The sequence below is a fragment of the Artemia franciscana genome, chromosome 9, assembly GCF_032884065.1.
Source record: "Artemia franciscana chromosome 9, ASM3288406v1, whole genome shotgun sequence".
NCBI classification, from domain to species: Eukaryota; Metazoa; Arthropoda; class Branchiopoda; order Anostraca; family Artemiidae; genus Artemia; species Artemia franciscana.
In genome coordinates, this window is record NC_088871.1 from 381,781 (window position 1) to 402,710 (window position 20,930).

The following is a 20,930-nucleotide window of genomic DNA, read 5'->3' on the forward strand; positions in this document are numbered from 1 at the left end:
TCTATTTTTGGTATTTTTATTGAAGAAAATCAAAAACAATAAAATTACCCCCTTCCCATAGCTTTTTAGCCTTTCTTTTTGGCTTCCTTTTAAAAATAAAGTAAAAATGCTCCCCTACCCTTAAGCTTCATGAAGTAGCACCTCTGTAATTGTTGAGGGGTAAATTAAAAATCAAGGAATTATAGATTTGAAATCAGCGCAAAGAGTACATTATTTAACCTAAGTGGGACTACACAGCGTATTTGAGATATCTTGTCCCTATTATCTTAGGAATGCCGTAACCTTGACCTTGAATCAAATTAAATAAAAAAAACAAGTTTTTTCAACTGAAAGTAAGGAGCGACATTAAAACTTAAAACGAACAGAAATTACTTCGTATAAAAAAGGGGCTGCTTCCTCATCAACGCCCCGCTCTTTACGCTAAAGTTTGACTCTTTCTGTCAACTCTTCTTTTTAAAACAGTAAAAAAATTTAGCGTAAAGAGTGGGGCGTTGATGAAGAAGCAGCCCCTTTCATATACGAAGTAATTTCTGTTCGTTTTAAGTTTTAATGTCGCTCCTTACTTTCAGTTGAAAAAACTTGTTTTTTTTTTATTTAATTTCTGAACGTTTTTGAATCAATGCATGTTTTGATTTTGGCTCTTCGCAGAGAAATAATTAAAACGAAATTTGCACATTGAATTTTTTTTTTGGCTAAATGGCTTTCTCATAATTTTGATCGAATGATTTTGAGAAAAAAAGAGCGGGGGAGGAAGCCTAGTTGCCCTCCAATTTTTTGGTTAATAAAAAAGGCAACTAGAACTTTTAATTTTTACCGAATCTTTTTATTAGTAAAAGATATACGTAACTTATAAACAAGCTTACGTAAAGAATTTTTTATTCTCATGTTTTTATTACACATATGAGAGGGTTTGCCCCCTTGTCAGTACCTCTCTCTTTACACTAAATCTTAAATTTTGGCCCAATTCATTAAGAATGACCCCTGAATCACAAAAGCCGTGGAATAAATAGTTGACATTACTAAAAATACTTTAGCATAAAGAGCAAGGTATTAGGAGGAGGTGAGCCCCTAATATGGGTAATAATTTCTGTTCGTTTTGAGTTTTAATGCTGCTCCTTACTTCCAGCTGAAAAAAAACTTTTTCATATTTATTTTTTCATTGTTTTTTTTTATATAATACTAGTAAATCCTGCGCTCCCTTCATGGAAATTTTCTTCCCCCATGATAAATTCCTCGATGGAAAGTTCCCCCAGTATATCCCCCTCTTTTCAATCCCTCCCCCCAACCAAAAAATCCTCCTAAAAACACCTGTACACTTCCCAATAACCATCAAACAGTTCGTGGTAACGAACTGTAGTAAGGAGCGACCCGGCTCAATAGTAACCAAAACTCTAAACAATGGAATTTTGATATCAATAGCTACGCCAAAAGAATGGCATTTTAATGCTGATTTTGAATATATAAGTTTCATCAAGTTTAGTCTTACCCATCAAAAGCTACGAGCCTGAGAAAATTTGCATTATTTAAGAAAATAGGGGGAAACACCCACTAAAAGTCGTAGAATCTTAACGAAAATGACACCATCAGACTCAGCGTATCATAGAACCCTATTGCAGAAGTTTCAAGCTCCTATCTACAAAAATGTGAAATTTTGTATTTTTTGCCAGAAGACAAATCACGGGTGCGTGTATATTTGTTTGTTTGTTTTTTTTTTTTCCCCAAGGGTCATCGTATCGACCAAGTGGTCCTAGAATGTCGTAAGAGGGCTTATTCTAACGGAAATGATAAGTTCTAGTGCCCTTTTTAAGTGACCAAAAAAATTGGAGGGCATCTAGGCCCCCTCCCACGCTCATTTTTTTCCCAAAGTCAACGGATCAAAATTTTGAAATAGCCATTTTGTTCAGCATAGCCGAAAACCATAATAACTATGTCTTTGGGTATGACTTACTCCCCCACAATCCCTGGGGGAGGGGCTGCAAGCTACAAACTTTGCCCAGTGTTTACATCTAGTAATGGTTATTGGGAAGTGTACAGACGTTTTCAGGGGGATTTTATTTTGTTTGGGGGTGGGGCTGACGGGAGTGGGCTATGTTGGAGGATCTTTCCTTGGAGGAATCTCTCATGGGGGAAGAAAAATTCAATGAAAAGGGCGCAGGATTTTCTAGCATTACTATAAGAAAACAATGAAAAATAAACATGAAAACGTTTTTTCAAATGAAAGGAAGGAGAAGCATTGAAACTTAAAACGAACAGAGATTATTACGCATATGAGGGGTTCTAAAAACATAGGTATTTAGGAGGAGATAAATACCTCGCTCTTTATGCTAAAGTATTTTTAGTAATTTCAACTATTTATTCTACGGCCTTTCTGAATCAGGGGTCATTCTTAAAGAATTGGGACAAAACTTACGATTTAGTGTAAAGAGCGAGGTATTAACAAGGGTACAAACCACCTCGTATAAATAATAAAAATACAAGATTATTAAAGTTTGTTACGTAAGTTAATTCTTAAGTTACGTATATTTTTTACTATTAAATCGTTAAAAATTAAAAGTTCTAGTTGCCTTTTTAAGTAACCGAAAAATTGGAGGGCAACTAGACCTCCTTGTCCACCCCTTATTTCTCAAAATTGTCCGATCAAAACTAAGAGAAAGCCATTTAGCCAAAAAAAAGAATTAACATACAAATTTCATTTTAGTAATTTATGTGCGGAGAGCCAAAACCAAACATGCATTAATTCAAAAACGTTCAGAAATTAAATAAAAAAAAATAATTTTTTTAGCTGAAAGTAGGGAGCGACACTAAAACTTAATACGAACAGAAATTACTCCGTATATGAAATGGGTTGTCCCCTCCGCAATCCCTCGCTCTTTACGCTAAAGTTTGACTCTTTGCCACAATTCTACTTTTTAAAACAATTAAAAACTTTAGCGCAAAGAGCGAGGGATTGTGGAGGGGACAACCCATTTCATATACGGAGTAATTTCTGTTCGTTTTACGTTTTAATGTCGCTCCTTACTTTCAGTTAAAAAAATTAGTTTTTTTTTTATTTAATTACTATATGTGAGCACTGGTCAAAGTTTGTAACTTGTAGCCCCTCCCACGGGGACTGTGGAGGAGTAAGTCGTCCCCAAAGACGTAGTTGTAAGGTTTTCGACTACGCTGAATAAAATGGCTATCTCAGAATTTTGATCCGTTGACTTTGGGAAAATAATTAGCGTAGGAGGGGGCCTAGGTGCCCTCCAATTTTTTTGGTCACTTAAAAAGGGCACTAGAACTTTTAATTTCGATTAGAATGAGCCCTCTCGGAACATTCTAGGACAACTGGGTCGATACGATCACACCTGGGAAAAAGAAAAAAAAAACAAAAAAACAAATAAACACGCATCCGTGATCTGCCTTCTGGCAAAAAATACAAAATTCCACATTTTTGTAGATAGGAGCTTGAAACTTCTACAGTAGGATTCTCTGATACGCTGAATCTGATGGTGTAATTTTCGTTAAGATTCTATGACTTTTAGGGGGTGTTTCCCCCTATTTTCTAAAATAACACAAATTTTCTCAGGCTCGTAACTTTTGGTGCGTAAGACTAAACTTGATGAAACTTATATATTTAAAATCAGCATTAAAATGCGATTCTTCTGATGTAGCTATTGGTATCAAAATTCGATTTTTTAGAGTTTTGGTTTCTATTGAGCCGGGTCGCTCCTTACTACAGTTCGTTACCACGAACTGTTTGATTCAGTGAAAAACAGAAGTTGTTCTTTTTAGTTGTCATGACATCAACGATCACAGTGATTATACATCACATAATCATAGTAATAGTATTACAGTGACAGCACAGTGTACAGCACTGTGCCGCCTCGGATTCTTTATACAATGCCTTCCTCAAAGATTTTCACTAAAATTGCTAAAGAAAAAAAAATGTTCCACCTTCTTCTGTTTCGCCGAATATCTTGCATACCACCATGGACAAGCAACTTTTGATCAATCAATTAACATAACATAATTGACCCAAGAATTGCATCTTCAAAGCTGTTGGATATACATAAAAAGAAAATAGCAGATCACCCATGGTTAGAGTTGAGTCTATCTGATATAAAAGTAAGTAAAAGTAAGTAAGACGGCACTAGACCCTTAAGGTCAAAACCGGCGGTGCTGATCTCCGTTTTATGGCCCTTCAGCCAGGAAGTGCAATGGGGGGTTGGGGGCCAACCGTCCTGTGCTTTAACACACCCTGCGTGCTTACCTTCCCCAGATTTATCCAGGTACCCATTTAGAGCTCGGTCGACTCTGGCTGAGCTTACAAAGTCACGCCACTGACCCCCGTCCCAAACTGAATAACTGGTCACAACTGGGGTTGAACCCGTGCCCCTTGGACACAGAATTCTTACGCCAGCGCGCCAACCTGATATGTATTTCGCCTATCTGATATGTGTTTCGTTTCCAAATTTCTTTCTTTCTTTTTTTCTCTTGTCTTGTATTAACCTACAATTGACTTCTGTTGTCGTTGTTTTGCCAATGTAAATGTTCATTTTTTGCTTTTTACTTTACTTTGTTTTGTCTTTTTTTTTGCTCCGTCTTTTTCGTGTTTTTGTACACGGGTACATTATTTAATTAATATATATGAAAGTGAGGACTTACAGCAGGAAGTGCAAAAAATGAAATTCCCATTATAGCACACGCTGAGGCAATAAGTTTACCCTGCCAAGTGATGGGCATAACGTCACCATATCCGACTGTGCAAAGTGTTATCTGAAATGAGAAAATAAAGTGAGAATGAAATAGGGCAATGCCCAGAGATACCCTCTCCCCTTCAAAGAAAACAAACGAAACAGGGACAAATGAAATATAAATATATGAAGAATAACAAAATTCTGAAAAATGAAAAGTATAGGAAATCTTATAAAACCTAATTCTTTTTAAAACCTCATAAAACTATGGTTTAATAAATCTATTCTTGAATGTACTGTTAATTTCAATGAGAAGGTTAATGAAAAAAAAATTAGAAAGATTTCTATTAAGCAAGTAATTAATTCACCTGGTTTAGCAGGGTTCTTAAAAATGCACTGTTATTTCGCATCTTCAAATTAGCTAAACCTGTCTTTTGTGACTTGGCATAGAAACTGATAAGGAAATGATGGTTAATAATCCACGTTACCACAAAAATAGCTTCCGTCTTGCGGAAAAGAAGTGAATGAACATTTGACATTGTTATCTAGATTACTTTGGACGTTAGTTCAGCTTGTGTCTCCAGGGGCATCAAGGAAGAAGCCTCCAACCATCCCGTTGGTTTACAGTAGCTGCCATATCCTCTTACTCAGGTCAGATATAAGTGCTAAGGCTGAGCAGGTTAGTCTTGTAGTTTGGCTGTAATGAATTCTTGGGCCTTCCCCTGCAAAGGGTTCCCTTTGGTTGCCAGTGAATGGTCCAACGGATATTAAATATTTTTCGAAGCCGCTTGTTTTGGACCCCTTGAGTTTAGTTTGTCTTTCTTGCTTTTGGCTTAGGTGCCGTGTCTACAAAGCATAAAGGAGGTTAGGTAGCCCTTTGCTGTCAAAAACAGAAGTTTCATTCCGGGCAAGAGAATTTGGGGTCGCCATATTTTTCAAAGTCTTTTAAAGGTACCGTTTCCTGTCTGACTCTCAAAGAAACTCCTTTTGTCTTCGAGTCAGAATTTTCAATTATACTCACTAAGAATTTAAACCAAAATACTTGCTTGACATCCTGTTCTGAAAATATTATTTTTAAGGGAGAGGAGAAGGTAGCATTTGGTCTTTTTAACGTTTATTGTAAGACCAGTCTGGTCGGCTCTTTCTCTCAGCCCATCCAGCAATTCTTGAAGTTGCATTTTGTAGGACTCTAGCACAGGATTGGCAACTTTCACACATTTCTTGTGAAATGCACTCTGTTTTACCTCAAAGGGGACGCTCGCGCTTATTTCTTGACTTACACATTTTTTGACAGAAATTCGCTCTTTGGCCTGCCATAACATAAAGAAAGAAAACGATCAAAAATGTGGTTTTCAAAGGCAAATTGAAATTACTGCAGAAAACAAAATTACTGCAGAAAGCGAATATTTCGAGAGAACAACCGCCTCTCTTCTTCAGCACGAATAAAATAATATGATCAAGGAAAAAGCAAAAACCAAAAAATAAGCGTGGAAAATACAAAGAAACCAATGGAAAAAAAACGCCGAAAAAATAAATAAAATTCAATAAAAGACAAAAAATTAAAACAATTAAAATCAAATACCTAACAAACAATAAAGTGAGTTATTCACCAATATCCGCGACTTGCACAAAATCAAAACAAATTTGAACTGCCAACGACGGATACTAACGAAGAACTGAGAAATAAAAGAAATAATTTATTCATTCAAACAAACGAAGCAGCAATTGAGTAAATTGGAGAACTAGGTCACCTGATTTCTGATTTTAATCATTGCGTTTCTTGCGAATACCCTTTGATACCCTTTCTGTGTTTTCTTCAGTATTTTTATTTGGCCTTAAAAACCCCATTTTTGATCTTTTTCTTTTTCAGGCTCGTAACTTTTGATGGGTAACACTAAACTTGATGAATCTAATATATTTGAAATCAGAATAATAAGGTTTAGTAATAATGATCCTTTTGATGTATATAATGATATTAGAATTCTGCTTTTAGAGATTCGGTTATTATTGAGTCGAGTCGCTCCTTACTTACAGTTCGTTACCACAAACTGTTTGAAAGAGTGGGGTATCGAGAGTGATGGCATTCCGTAGTGGCGTCAATTCACGAAAAGTAGAGACGAGCAAAACATATTTTTCTAAATCTGGGTGGAGGAATTCTTTTTTTTCAAATATTTCGATGAAAATACAAAAAAATTTTTATTCAAAACATATTCTACTATGATTTGTTTGGATGGTTTTTTATTGGTATTGAGTCAAATAGTTCGTGTTAACGAACTATAAGTAAGGAGCGATGCGTCTCCATCATAATGAGAACTCTAAGAAACAGAATCATGATAAAAATATATTAAAAGAATTCATCAAAAGAATTAAAATTTGGATCAAAAGAATTAAATTTAAATGCTTATTCAAAGCACACAACAGTCATCAATTTAATACTACCCATCAAAAGTTACAATCCTGAGAAAATTTGCAAAATTTTTCGGGGAAAAGAAGAAACACCCCAAAACATCAAGCGATCTTAATGAAAATCACACCATCAGATTCAGCATATCAGAGAACCCTTCTATAAAGGTTTCAAGCTCCTGTGTACTGTTATGTAGAATTTACATTTTTTTTTCTCGCCAGGAGCAATAAAACGGATACTTGCTCATTGTTTTTCGTTTTTTTTCTTTGTTTTTTTCAGGGGTAACTGTATCGAATTAGACCTTATAAAGCTACCAAAAATATTACAGAGCAGCTAGCCCCGCTTCCACGCTCCTTTTTTACCTAAGCCGTCCGATCAAAATTTATAGATAGCCATCTTGCTCAGCAAAGTCGAAGGACCAAATGACTATGTCTTTGGGTATGTCTTGACCCCCGCAGCCCCCGGGGGAACGGCTGCGAGCTATGAACTTTGCCCCTTGTTTATGTATAGTATTGGCTATTAGGAAAAAAACAAATATTTTTCGGGAGGAGGGGGATTATGCTGAAAGATCTTTCCATGGAGAAATGTATCAAGGGGGAAGGAAATTTATCATGGAGATGGAGCTGGATTTTCTGGCACTATTTAAAAAACTGGCAGAAATTTAGCAAAAAAAGTGTTTTCAACTGAAAGTATGGAGCAACATTAAAACTTAAAACGAGCAGAAATTATTACGTATACAAAGGGATTTGCCACCTCCTTAATATCTTACTCTATACGCAAAAGTTTTTTTTATAGCTTTTAAACTTAGAACTTTTTAAAAACTTAAATAATTGGAACAAAAAGTCAAACTATAACGTAAAAAGTTAGGCATTGAATAGGGGGAAAATCCTCTTATATACTTAATAATTTCTGTTTTTTTTAAGTTTTAACGTTGATTCTTACTTTTAGTTGAAAAAGCTTGTTTTTTTTATGATACGGAATAACAACCGGAGATACATAAACACACGGGTACGAAAGGCTGTTTTTCAAAGTGCTTTTTTACAGGATGATTTGAGCTGCTTGTTTTGTTGGTTGCTTTTTAATTTACTCGTTAATTGATTTATGTACTTATTTATAAACCAATTACTTATTATTTATTTAATAACTTACTACTTATGTTACTAATTTTGAAAATGTGTTCGGCTAAGATTTTCATTCCGCTAATTATTTTTTAATTTTGTGCATTTTTATTTATAGTTGTGGTTTTTCCGTTAAAAGTATTAAAAATAAAAGTTTTTCTGATAGACGTAAAGAGCAAAAACGAAACTAAAAAAAAAAAAATACTCCCTTGCAGCCTCTGTAGAATATATGCATGATTCGAGCTCGAAGAAAATGCATCATGAAATCTCCTTAAATTTGCACAATTCTTAAAAACTAGCACTTCATTGAAAACACAAAAACATTTTATGACATTGTACAATAAGATTACATAGAATTTTAGGATTTTTTAAAAGTAGAATAGCAAAATTTAATTTAGCACGGCTTGTAGATCCCAATTTTATTAAAAATTCTGAAGTGAAGGCATCCAGCTAGTGTTAAAACTACAGACTAACTTCAGGAATTCACATATAACTTGAAATGCTCCACTCTTTAGGCTTTAATTGCTTGTTTTTCTCGAGCTTATGTTGTGATTTATCTGTGTTTGATTCGAATAGTATCAGAGTATGTTGCGACAATATAAAATTATATTCCTTGCAATTATTTATCTGGCTGCTGAGATTAATAAGTTGCACTATAAATCAATTTCTTTATTTATAAGCTGCCTAATGACTTTTTAGAAGTTAAGATCATGAAAAATATTTTCGTTTTTTATTTAGTTTCGTTGAGAATTTGAATTGTATATCAATAGCTTTTGAAATCATTACCTGTAAAACGCTATCATGATTCTTTTAAATTGGTATGTCGTTTTCCCTAGGCTACTTTAGAGCTTTTCCACTTACATAAAACCATTTTAGATTCCTTGTGAGTTCTGTACCTTCAGTAAAGGCCTTTTTTCCAAATTCTAAGAATAGCCTACAGGGAGAAATCGTGGGTCAGCATATTTAAACTAGTATTGTGGATATACAGAGGCTAAAAATCACTGATATTTATTTTATAATGTTTATTTACCTGTTACTTAATTATCTGTTACTTATTTATTAACTGTTTATGTATTTACTTATTATTTATATTTTATTATTTAAGACAATTTCGGATAAGGGGATTATTCTGTAGATGCTGAGTATATTTAAACTAGTATTGTGGATATACAGAGGCTAAAAATCACTGATATTTATTTTATAATGTTTATTTACCTAATTATCTGTTACTTATTTATTAACTGTTTATGTATTTACTTATTATTTATATTTTATTATTTAAGACAATTTCGGATAAGGGGATTATTCTGTAGATGCTGAGTATTCTACAAAAAGGATTTCGGGCTTTTAGTTTTATTTGTAGGTCTCACTTTTGTATTACAATCCAAGGGTTTTAAATATATCCAATAGGAACTTTCGAACCTAAAGTTGGCTTGATGCTTTTAAGGAAATTGGAAAGTCTCCTCGCTGATTACGAAATCATAGAGACACTATTTCCTCGCTAATATTCAATAAACAAAGAGAATGAATAGGGTTCTAATGAACTTGATTTATATATATTTGGTTTTAATGAGTTTCCCAGTCAGATGAATAAAAACGCTGTATGTTTTGTACAGCAGCTGATAGAAATTCTTTTCATGCCGAATACTGCAAATTTGTATAATTTACAGCTTATAAATTGCAAAACTACTGTTGATTCTGACACCACAACCCCACCACCTGAGATCACAACAACAGCCCGTGTTTCCCCTCAATTTCATGCTATTTAGAAACTCCCTCTTTACTCTTGACCATGTTCTCGAAGTCTTTTGTTGCGACCTCATCCTACCCCGTTCGAGGAGGGGGTGTTTTTCCTTTGATGTCAGTTTGACTACAAAAGTTCAATTTTGGGTAGCGTTTCATCCTTCACTCATAAAATGTATTCTAAAAAACTTAACAATTATTCTATTTTCAAGCGAGTACCCAAAATATCCTTAGATATTACTTTTGATATGTCATTATTATAAGGCTGAAAAAAGGTATTGCCATATGGGAAACTTTTCAATCGTTTGGGTTCGTTTTTTTAGATGGTTATGCATATAATTATCCGTTTAAATTGTTGAAATTTTCAAAGTGATTTCTCCTTTAATTGTGGAAAATATTAAAATGGAGAATATACTGGTATATTTGTTTTTCCTATCTGCTTTCTGCCCTACAGTAACTATGAATACTCTCTAAGAGCCTACTAGCTGTACATGACATTTGACTAAAAAAAACGAGAAAAAAATAATAAAAAAATAACCAAGAAAACGAGGGCGATATTCAACTAGTAGAAAAAAAACAAAACAAAAGGAAACGACGACATACACCAATCTAATTTATTAGTTAATTTATTTAGTTAATAATTGTTGAAATTTTCAAAGTGATTTCTCCTTCAATTGTACGTTTGACGTGTCACAAAATGGTGTTTTCAGAGCAGGTTTTTTTTTAGTGTCGCACTTGGTTATACCAGCCGTCTGGTAACGCATGTTGAATTTCCCCACAGTTTCTTTTCGACTATATTCTATTGCCGTTGAAGTTTTTACTTTTCATATTCTTCTTTTTTCCAGTTTACTTTTCGTTGTATTTTTGGTATATATTTCATGTGATGTCGAAAAATTCCGATTTAAAATAAATAGATTAAATTTCGTTAACATTTTTTATTTCAATACAATGTGTCTATTTATGATAATCCCTTTTTTACTGTTTTACTGTTTTACTGTTTACTGCTTTTTTTACTGTTTATTCCTTGTTTCTAAGCCCAAGGCTAAAATTCAAATACTCTAGATTTAGTCCGAACGCATTTTGAAAGAGTTATATAACATTACACAAAATAGCAGAAAACAAGGTCGATAAGTCTGTTTATCTCCAAACTAAATATTGCTAATGGACTACTGTTTGAGGAAGAATCATTCACGCTTTATTGAAGGTTCGTCTCCATTCTTATGTCTCATTTCTCTCGTTAAAAATATGAAAAAAGAGAAGGTTGGAAATAAAATTTGCTTGAAATATTCATATAATGATCAAGGGATAATAGTGGCTACAACAATGATCGTAAGGATGAGCAGTACATCTGATGATATTATAATAATGACAGAGGTGATTGTGGAGTACTGACAATAGTGATTCAAAGACGGTGCTGACAAAAACGAAGCGGGTGGTGTTTTCTTTTTGAAGTAATAATGAAAGTGATTGTGATGATAACGGTAATAATTATGATTATTATGGTGAAGTGCTTTTAATGATGATGGTTGAGAGAAGGTGATTAATTTTTTCTTCTTTTCTTTTTTCATTATTATTTTAATTAGTTTAGAATTCTTCTAGGGACATTTATGTAGGTTATGTATAATATTAGGATGTCTTTAGGAATGTTTTTGTAGTTAATCGCTATGCACTAGCAAGATTTAAATTTTCTCTAGCGTCGTGATTTATATCTGTAATAGTTTATGTTTTTGTTTATTATGTAAATAAAAGTCAAAAATCAAGATGATGATGGTTATAATTATGATTATTATGATGAAGTTATGTTTATGATGAAGGTGATGATGATGGCAATACTTATGATTACTATGATGAGGTGGTGTTAATGATGATGTTAATGATGATACAAATTATGACTATTATGATGAGGAGCTGTTAATGATGATGGTGATTATAATGGGTATGATAATGATGAGATTGTTCTACAGGTGTTTAATGGTAGCTTAAACAAAATGGTAGGAGTAACTTCTGAAAGGTCGATAATTGTGTGTATCTTCAAACTTAAGACTACTAATGGATCTCTGTTTGAGTAAGAATGAATGAAGCTTAGTTGAATCTTTAAAGATATTTCTTTCTCATTTATGTCTAAGCACTAGGAAAAGGGTAAGATTTGAATAATTATTTTTTGTTTGCAATATCTATATATTGGTAACGGATGTGATGATAGTAATAACAATAATAATCATGTAAGTTGTAATGGTAGCTAGCGAATAAGATGACCAGGACTAGAGTGATGGTAGTGGTGGTGGTGGTTCTGATGGTAGCTGTGGTGACCTTGATGAGGATAGAGGCAATGATAATTATTTTGGTGATGGTAAGTTGCTCTTTATAAGCCTTGCTGGTGATGGTAAGCCTTGCTCTTTGCGGTAAAGTATTGTATAGCGGTAAAGTATTTTTTATTGTCTTAAAAAACAGAGTTCTAAGAAAGAGTCCAACTCTAGCATGAAGAGTGAGGCAGTGAGGAGGGGACAACCGCTTTCATATACGGAACGATTTCTGTTCGTTTTAAGCTTTAATGTCGCTCCTTACTTTCAGTTAAAAAACTGTTTTTTTTATTTAATCAGCATATAAGCTGATTCTTCTGAAATATTTATTGGTATTGAATTTTTTTTTTTTAGGGGGGTCTTATCTTTACCTGAATTTAAGAAGTTGATGATTTTAAAATTATTAGCAAAAACTACGTACAGATTATTTTTTGTGCAAATATTTTTTAAATATTTTTCCTCCTTAACCCCCCGCTCTTTACGCTAAGTTTGACTCTTTCTCTTAACTCTACTTTTTAAAGCAGTAAAAAACTTTAGCGTAAAGAGTGGGGGTTAAGGAGGAGGCAACAGAGTACAGAGGAAGTAATTCCTCTGTTTTTCTTTGATGCAACTAAATCAATTGCTAAACATATTTTAGTTTGAGAATTTTTATTCACTATGGCACTTCGTATGAAATGAGTAGTCATTAAAACTTCGGAACGGGCTCATTCAACTGGAAATCGGAAGTTCTAGTGCCCTTTCTAAGAGTCAAAAGTGGCAATCCCAAGCCTTTTCCCTATATCCAACCCCATTTTGAGATAATCGTTCTGTTCAAAATAGTTTTTATCCGGTATATGTGGTATTTGTTATTTGAAAATAGGGACAAGTTTGACCTTTCTTGTCCAAAAGTGGCCAATGCCATTCAGCTGAAACTTTTTGGGATTGTTGAGGGGAGTGTTGAAACCGCTTTGGGAATGGTTTTGGGTATTAAGTTGTAACTTTCAGGGGACGATGAAGGGGATAATCGATTGACCAAAAAATAGTTTGTGCAAGTTACTACTACTACTACTTTTGTTACTACTACTACTTCAACTACTACTACTACTACTTTTATTACTCCTACTATTACTACTACTACTACTATTACTACTACTACTACTACTACTATTACTACTACTACTACTACTACTACTACTACTACTACTACTAGTGCTACTACTACTACTACTACTACTAGTGCTACTACTACTACTACTACTACTAGTACTACTACTACTACTACTACTATTACTACTACTACTACTACTACTACTACTACTACTACTACTACTACTACTACTACTACTACTACTACTACTACTACTGTTACTACTACTACTAGTACTACTACTACTACTACTACTACTACTACTACTACTACTACTACTACTACTACTACTACTACTACTACTACTGCTACTACTACTACTACTACTACTACTACTACTACTACTACTACTACTACTACTACTACTACTACTACTACTACTACTACTACTACTACTACTACTACTACTACTACTACTACTACTACTACTACTACTACTACTACTACTACTACTACTACTACTACTACTACTACTACTACTACTACTACTACTGCTACTGCTGCTACTGCTTGTTAAATTTATTGGTCAACAAAAAAATATACCAGTTGGATATCAGTGTTATATACCGTGTATCAGTGTTGAAAATGGGAAACAGACTTATTGGAAGTTTTTTTTGTGCTTCAAGAACCATAGAATCCCTTTGGTGGTGGCAAGTGAGAAAACACGTAAAGAGGTAACTAAAACATACGATGTCTGCAGTCTACCATAAACTAAAGTGCCTACCGTAGACGCCGATATTTTTGCCAGTTAAGCATCAAGACGAGGGCACCTTTATAGAAACAGAAAAAAAGAAGAAAAAAAAAACATAACTTACCACACCCCACCATAAGGCGTTGGCAAAGTTTGCGAACATTTCATTCGTGTCCTTCTCTGCTAGGTATACTAAAAACGATGTAAATATCAAACCCAGGAATCCAATATACAGGGTGGTGATTAATTCCTAAAATGAAATACATGTACATGATAGAAGTCAATTAAATATAGACGCAGGTCGATTATTGTTGTGTGGTTCTAAAACATAACTTCATCTAAGCATTATTTTTTTCCGATTTTAGTGATTGATTGCTTCCTGGCTTTGCATATTTTAAAGCAAACACATTTGAAAATAAGTTTGAAAAAGATTATATATCAGGAATCTGTCCAATTTTAATCAAATTTTTCAAAATTTTAAGTCCGTATATTTTGGAATTTTAAATTGAAACAATGCCTCTTAACCTGTTCTACAAGCAGTTCTGGGTAAATAACAAATTTGGTTATATACTACACAAGGTAATGAATAGTGACGCATACTTTTTAGTCATATTTTTAATACGGAGCCAAATTAAAGACATCATATAGACAAAAACGGCACAGTTGGCGTTCACAAAATCGAATCTTCGGTATACCGGCCAGTCTCTCCGGGATCTAAAACTTGGTGTAGCTATTTTTCAATATCAGCCACCAAAGGTATTTAATGTTGGGATATTAACTTGCTAATTATGGCACAGTATGAAATCCAATAATCCAAACAGTGCATAGGATAAGTGATAGTATTTCCCTGGAAACAAGGAGAGAAACAACTCAGTGTGCTGCTTGGAAACTGCATCAACCAAGTCGATCTTCATCTCTAACAAGGACTTTAATTGGTTCCAAGGGGTATTTTTGCACTAGGCCATTTTTACCTTCCTTATTCTCCGTTATAACAAAAAGGATTCTTTCAAACTCTACCGTTGAATCTTGCAAAGAATTATATGTCTAGAAAGTATATATATATATATATATATATATATATATATACTTTCTAGGCATAAGACATATAATTCTTTACAAGATTCAACGGTAGAGTTTGAAAGAATCCTTTCTGTTATAACGGAGAATAAGGAAGGTAAAAGTGGCCTAGTGCAAAAATACCCCTTGGAACCAATTAAAGTACTTGTCATATATATATATATATATATATATATATATATATATATATATATATATATATATATAATATATATATATATATATATATATATATATATATATATATATATATATATATATATATATATCTATATATATATAAATAAGTTGTCTGTCTGTCTGTGGATCAGGTGACGTCATGTTTCTGTGTCGACTGACGTCATGAAGTTAGTTGTCGTCATTTTTGCTATGACGGTGACGTCATTAAAGATATTTAAGACATATATGTTCACGTAGAAATCTATTAATGTTTAAATTTAAAATGACTGATGAACTTACAATGGCAAAAGCCGATGAAGATGCTCAAAGAGTCTATGCCAAAAAACTTGCTGCTGATAGAGAAAGTCAGAAAAGAAAGCGCGCCGAGGAATCAAAAGAACAGCAAGGAAACAGGCTTGAGGCTAAAGAACGCAAAACCGCGCAGTTAGATGAAGATCCACCTGGACAGCGAGAGTCAAAACATATCAAAACTGAAAGTGATAGCGATGATGATTGGGTTTGGGATTTTGACTTGGATAAGGTCATCAATGCCTACCAGATTTTAGTTAAAAAAACAAAGGTTCAGCGATATGTATTTCTTAGTGAAGCTGAAAAATAAAGAAGAAAAAGAAAACTGAAAAAAGAAAAAATGTAAAAAACTAAAAAATACTAAAAAGAAAAAACAAACGAAGAGAAATTACAGACCGGGACACAAATGACGACCGGGACAGAGGGAATATAAATAACGACCGGGACACTCAAAGAGAAATTACAGACTGGGATACCGGGACACAAATGACGACCGGGACACAGGGAATATAAATGACGACCAGGACACAGGTATTTAAGAATATCGTTCAAAGACAAATTTTTAATTGTAAGAAGACCGTTGAAAGAAAAATTTCTAATTGTAAAATGACTGAAAAACCTACAATGGCAACGGTACCACCATCGAAGTAGATAACCAGTGGGTTGTTCCATATTCCCCATGAGTGCGAAACGTCAACCCCAAGTCAAATTCGTGCATTGTTTGGCATCATTTTAACAACTTGCTCTCCATCAGCTCCTACAGAGTTATGGGAAAAATATAAGTCAAAAATGTCCGAAGATATACTCCATCGAAAACAGTTAGAGACGTCAGATATGACTTTTGATTTTACATCAGAAATTTATAACTACACTTTAGTTATTATAGAAGATTTGTGCGTACGTATGGCAAACAAACCTCTTCAGGATTTGGGAATGCCTTCACCTAACCGTATCGCTGCTGTTTCGACGTGTGTAGAATTGGATCGTGAACAAAGTTACAGTACGAGTGATCTATTGTCGTATGTACAAAATAACATTTCCAAGTCAACGTCGGAACAAAAAGACATTTATGATACGATAGACTCAATTTCAGGACGTATACAACTACCTGCTGATTTCTGTAATTTAGTGACGTCCAAAAATGAATTGATTGAAAAAGTATTTCCGAATATTCTAAAAAATTGTAAAAATAATAAATGGCTAAGTGAAAGAGCGATTCTCGCACCCAAAAATATAGACGTCCACGAAATCAACAATATTGTTTTGACCAAGATTCGAGACCAGGCAGTCCTTTACAAGTCAGTCGACACAGTTTTGGAACCAAATGAAGCTAGTATATATATATATATATATATATATATATATATATATATATATATATATATATATATATATATATATATTAAATAAAAAATTTTCTCCGTTAAATAAAACTATCCATCAATAATTAACCGAAGTATATCTTAACCGAAGCATCCACGTTTCAGAGCCCCACTTGTCCACTTCTGTTTCCGTGCCTTCTTTGAGTTTGGACACTTATCTTGCTGCTCTTCGAAATTTATTGAGACAGTGAAAAAATGAGCACCCCACACCTATTCTATTTTATATTATTCTATTTTTTTATTCTATTTTTAAGAGTATTTGAACGACAATGGTGATATAAGAAAGAAATGATGTTTACATAGCTAAAGTAAATAAAGGCTATTGGGTAAGAGTAAGAGGTAATCCTATATTTCAAATTAAATAAAAGAAACATTTTTTTTTAAACTGAAATTAAAAGACGCTGTCTTATCGTAAACGCATCACTCTTTACGCTAAAGTTCGACTCTTTGTCACAGTTCTACTTTTTAAAACACTAAAAATTTTAGGGTAAACAGTGACGTGTTGAGGAGAGGATAGCATCTTTCTTACACACAATAATTTCTGTTCGCTTTAAGTTTTAATACCACTGCATAATTTCACTTAAAGAGACTTGCTTTTTTATATTTAATTTCTGAACATTTTTCAACTAATATAGGTTCAAATTTGGCTCACCGTACATGGAAAATTAAAAGAAAATTTGTATATTAATTTGGCATATTTATTCTGTATTGAAGGGTCACCCCCTCCTCAATGCCCTGCTCTTTATGCTAAAGCTGTCACCACTTTAAAAAAAACTTCCTGTTCTAATTGAAAGGCCCCTGTGCTTCTGTACACGCTCTTAAAAAATTTGGAAAAATAGTTGAACTTTAGCGCAAAGAGCAAGATATTGAGGAGGGGGAAACCGTTCATTTATAGAATAATTTTGTTTGTTTTTCGAATAATGTCGGTAAATATTGCTAACCCTCTGTGGAATTACCCTTCCCACTCACGGAAAACTCGTCCGTGGAAGTTTCATCCATCGTAAAGTACACCCACCCACCCCCACATCAAATTTACTCCAGACAGTTCTATTCTTGCTAAAAATCCCCCTTCCTGTAAAGTTGCTTGCAGATGACACACCCTGAAAAAGAATTCTTTCATTTGAATAAGACTTTAATCTCTAATCGTTTTCTTGATAACTCTACAAATGCCCCCTTCCGTGGAAATTATTTCCCAGAAATCAAAATCACGCCAAAGAAAGCCAGGATAATTCCCCCGGAACATTTCCTCGTGAAAAATTTGGTAAAGAGAATAAGACAATTAAAAAGAATTTCGTTTAAGAATTAAATTTCCGCAGTATAATATTTGTCATTGAATATTCAACCCCCAAGAAATTTTCCTTCCTCAAGAAAGATTCTCCCTATAGAAATATACCCCAAGTGAAACCGCCCCCCATAAAAAAAAAGCTTGTAAACTTTCAGATAGCAAATGCTATATGTAAACAACGGGCAAATTGCCTAAAGACATAATTGTTTGATTTGTCAACTATACTAAACAAAATGCCAATCTCAAAGTTTTGATCAGATAATTTTGGGGAAAACATGGGCACAGTAAGGATCTCAATATTTTTAGTCACTTAAAAAGGGCACTAGAACTTCAAAGAAACGAAAAATCTGTCAAAAATAAAAGCATGTATGTGTTAATTTTTAAGCTAGTTATTTTTTTACTCTTTTACCCAATGATAAAGGCTTTTGCATATAAATTAGGAATATTTCAACTTTTATTATTGTTTAGACAAACTAGTTTTTCTTTTTAAAAAGTGTCACTGTCTTATAAATTTTTTTATCCAATCTTCAATATTTTCACTTCGTTTGATTATGAATGAAATGGCAATATGTCTAAAATATTATTTACAGAAAATACAAACGCAACAAATAATATAAAGATAAACAAAAATAATATGTATTCTATTCACAAGCCGTTTTCAGTAACAGATCAGGAAAAAATAAAACGCTTAGATCTCAAATCAACCTAGGTGGTACTTGGAAACAATACCCTTTGTGTTTTTAACGACAAATCATATTGGAGTCAGGAAGTTAAAACCACCAAAAAACTATTAGGATTGACGGTTGTGTTTTAACAACCAGACAGTTTATTAAGAGTCTTGATGAAATTCCATAATAATCAAAATCCAGTTTAATCTTTTCTGACTGTAATTTACTGTCTACATTACTGCAGTAATGAAGTGAAGCTAAGAAAAAAAAAGTTTATCCGGAGCTACAAAAGAGTCATGGAATTGGAGTAGCTTGAGTTATATAGTAAACTAAAGTTTAAAACTCATAAAGGTAGCCTCATTACCCCTATGCAAGGGACACCAATTCCCAAATTATTTCCCAGCTGTGATTAAATCATATAGGCAAATTAAAAGACTGTATCCTGTTTCGTTCAAATTAGTTTATAGGGCGTGGTACTACTAAAATCAAGGTTATTAGGATCGATTTTATGCCATGTCCTTTTCACCAAGTTAAGTAATTAGTTTTACTCGATGACATAGACCGATAGCTTAAACACACGAAGTGAAAGATTCCGAAACTTTAAATTTACACTTTATTCAAGCTTTTACGGAAGTATTTTGGTGACCAGGTTCAAGACCAGCGTTGCTAAAGCTTTGGGACAGGTTTTACCAGTTTTGAGATGGTATTATACCCAAAAGATTCTTTCTTTGTAGAACAATTATAGAATTTCTATGTCAGATTTCGTTTTACGCTCAAAAATATTGCAATAAAATGAAAAGCTCTTTAAAAATTTCATAGAAACCAATTTTAAGTACTATTTCACTTGTGGTGATTAGTTGGAGTTTCCAGAGATATATTTTTGAGTCGCTTCGATGAAAATCCCTTTTCTTCTGCTTAAAACCCTAAGATTTGACTGAAGGAGTTTCAAAAATTTGGAAAAAAAAAACTTAATCCTACAAATACAACCCAAAACTGTGTTGAAATGTAACTGACATTTTAGACTGTACCATCCAAATGACCGCATTATACAAGGTGCACCAAATTAAACAAGAAACGGTACAATTGTACCGCGTCGGCGGTGCTAATGAAGAAAGTTGTGTCAAATAATAACATTGAGACAAGCCTTCTGTACCGCAAAAACATGTTCTATATATTTAACAAAAATTTAGATCAAATCCATCATGTTTGAAGTTTCAGAAATGGACAAGAAATGGACCCAGAATAAGACAAGACAATACTATTGAAAATTAGACAAGGCTTGTGTGTTATATTCAGTTTAATCTAAAACATACTAAATTTGGGTCTTTATGTAAACCATCTTTGGATGGATTCATAAAAGTGATGACAGAAGGGTATTACTGCCTATGGTGAGGTAAATTATGCGTAATGTTGGTGCTGTGACAATTTTTCTCTGCCCCTTTCAGAGATTATTTACTTTCAGGGCCAGAATACCACAATCAGTCAAATGTGATACAGACTAAATTCGAACCTTTTTTTTTCTTTTTTCTTAAATAAACATATTTTAATTATTTGAATAATTTATCCCTTATTGTTAAAAGCAATTTGCTTTATTAAAAAAATGATCTACATCAAAATTACTGTAATCCAAGTCAACAGAAGTAATAATGGCAGGGAAGTGGTGTTGAAGGCCAAGACAATTGTTTGTAATGCTTACACTATGACAAGCTTTTCGGACCACCTTCAGAAACTATTTATTGCTAATAATTCAAAACCACATTCAGGCAAATGTAACACAGACCGAATTAAGCATCATAGCTTTTGTTGGGTACTTGAAACTAAATCCATCGTATATATTAGGAATCACCATCAAACTAGATTTTACTAGTGTACTTATTGGTATAAAAATTCCTTTTTTAGGGGTTCTGTATACTATTAGCACGAGTCACTCTTTACTTACGGTTCATTTTCACAAAGATTTAATGCATAAAAAAGAAATATACGACCAACTACTTT

At 33.4% G+C, this 20,930-nt stretch overlaps 1 protein-coding gene across 5 annotated transcripts in view; it reads right to left on the reverse strand.

The window, feature by feature from the left end:
* Positions 1-20,930, reverse strand: part of LOC136030850 (potassium voltage-gated channel subfamily KQT member 4-like) — a 317,182-nt gene that overhangs the window by 128,606 nt on the left and 167,646 nt on the right. For all 5 annotated transcript variants that reach the window (XM_065709896.1, XM_065709898.1, XM_065709895.1 and 2 more), the window contains 2 exons: positions 14,180-14,305; positions 4,645-4,755 (listed from right to left, as the gene is read on the reverse strand). In XM_065709896.1, coding sequence (XP_065565968.1) covers positions 4,645-4,755; positions 14,180-14,305 — 237 coding nt within the window. The remainder of the gene's footprint in view (positions 1-4,644; positions 4,756-14,179; positions 14,306-20,930) is intronic.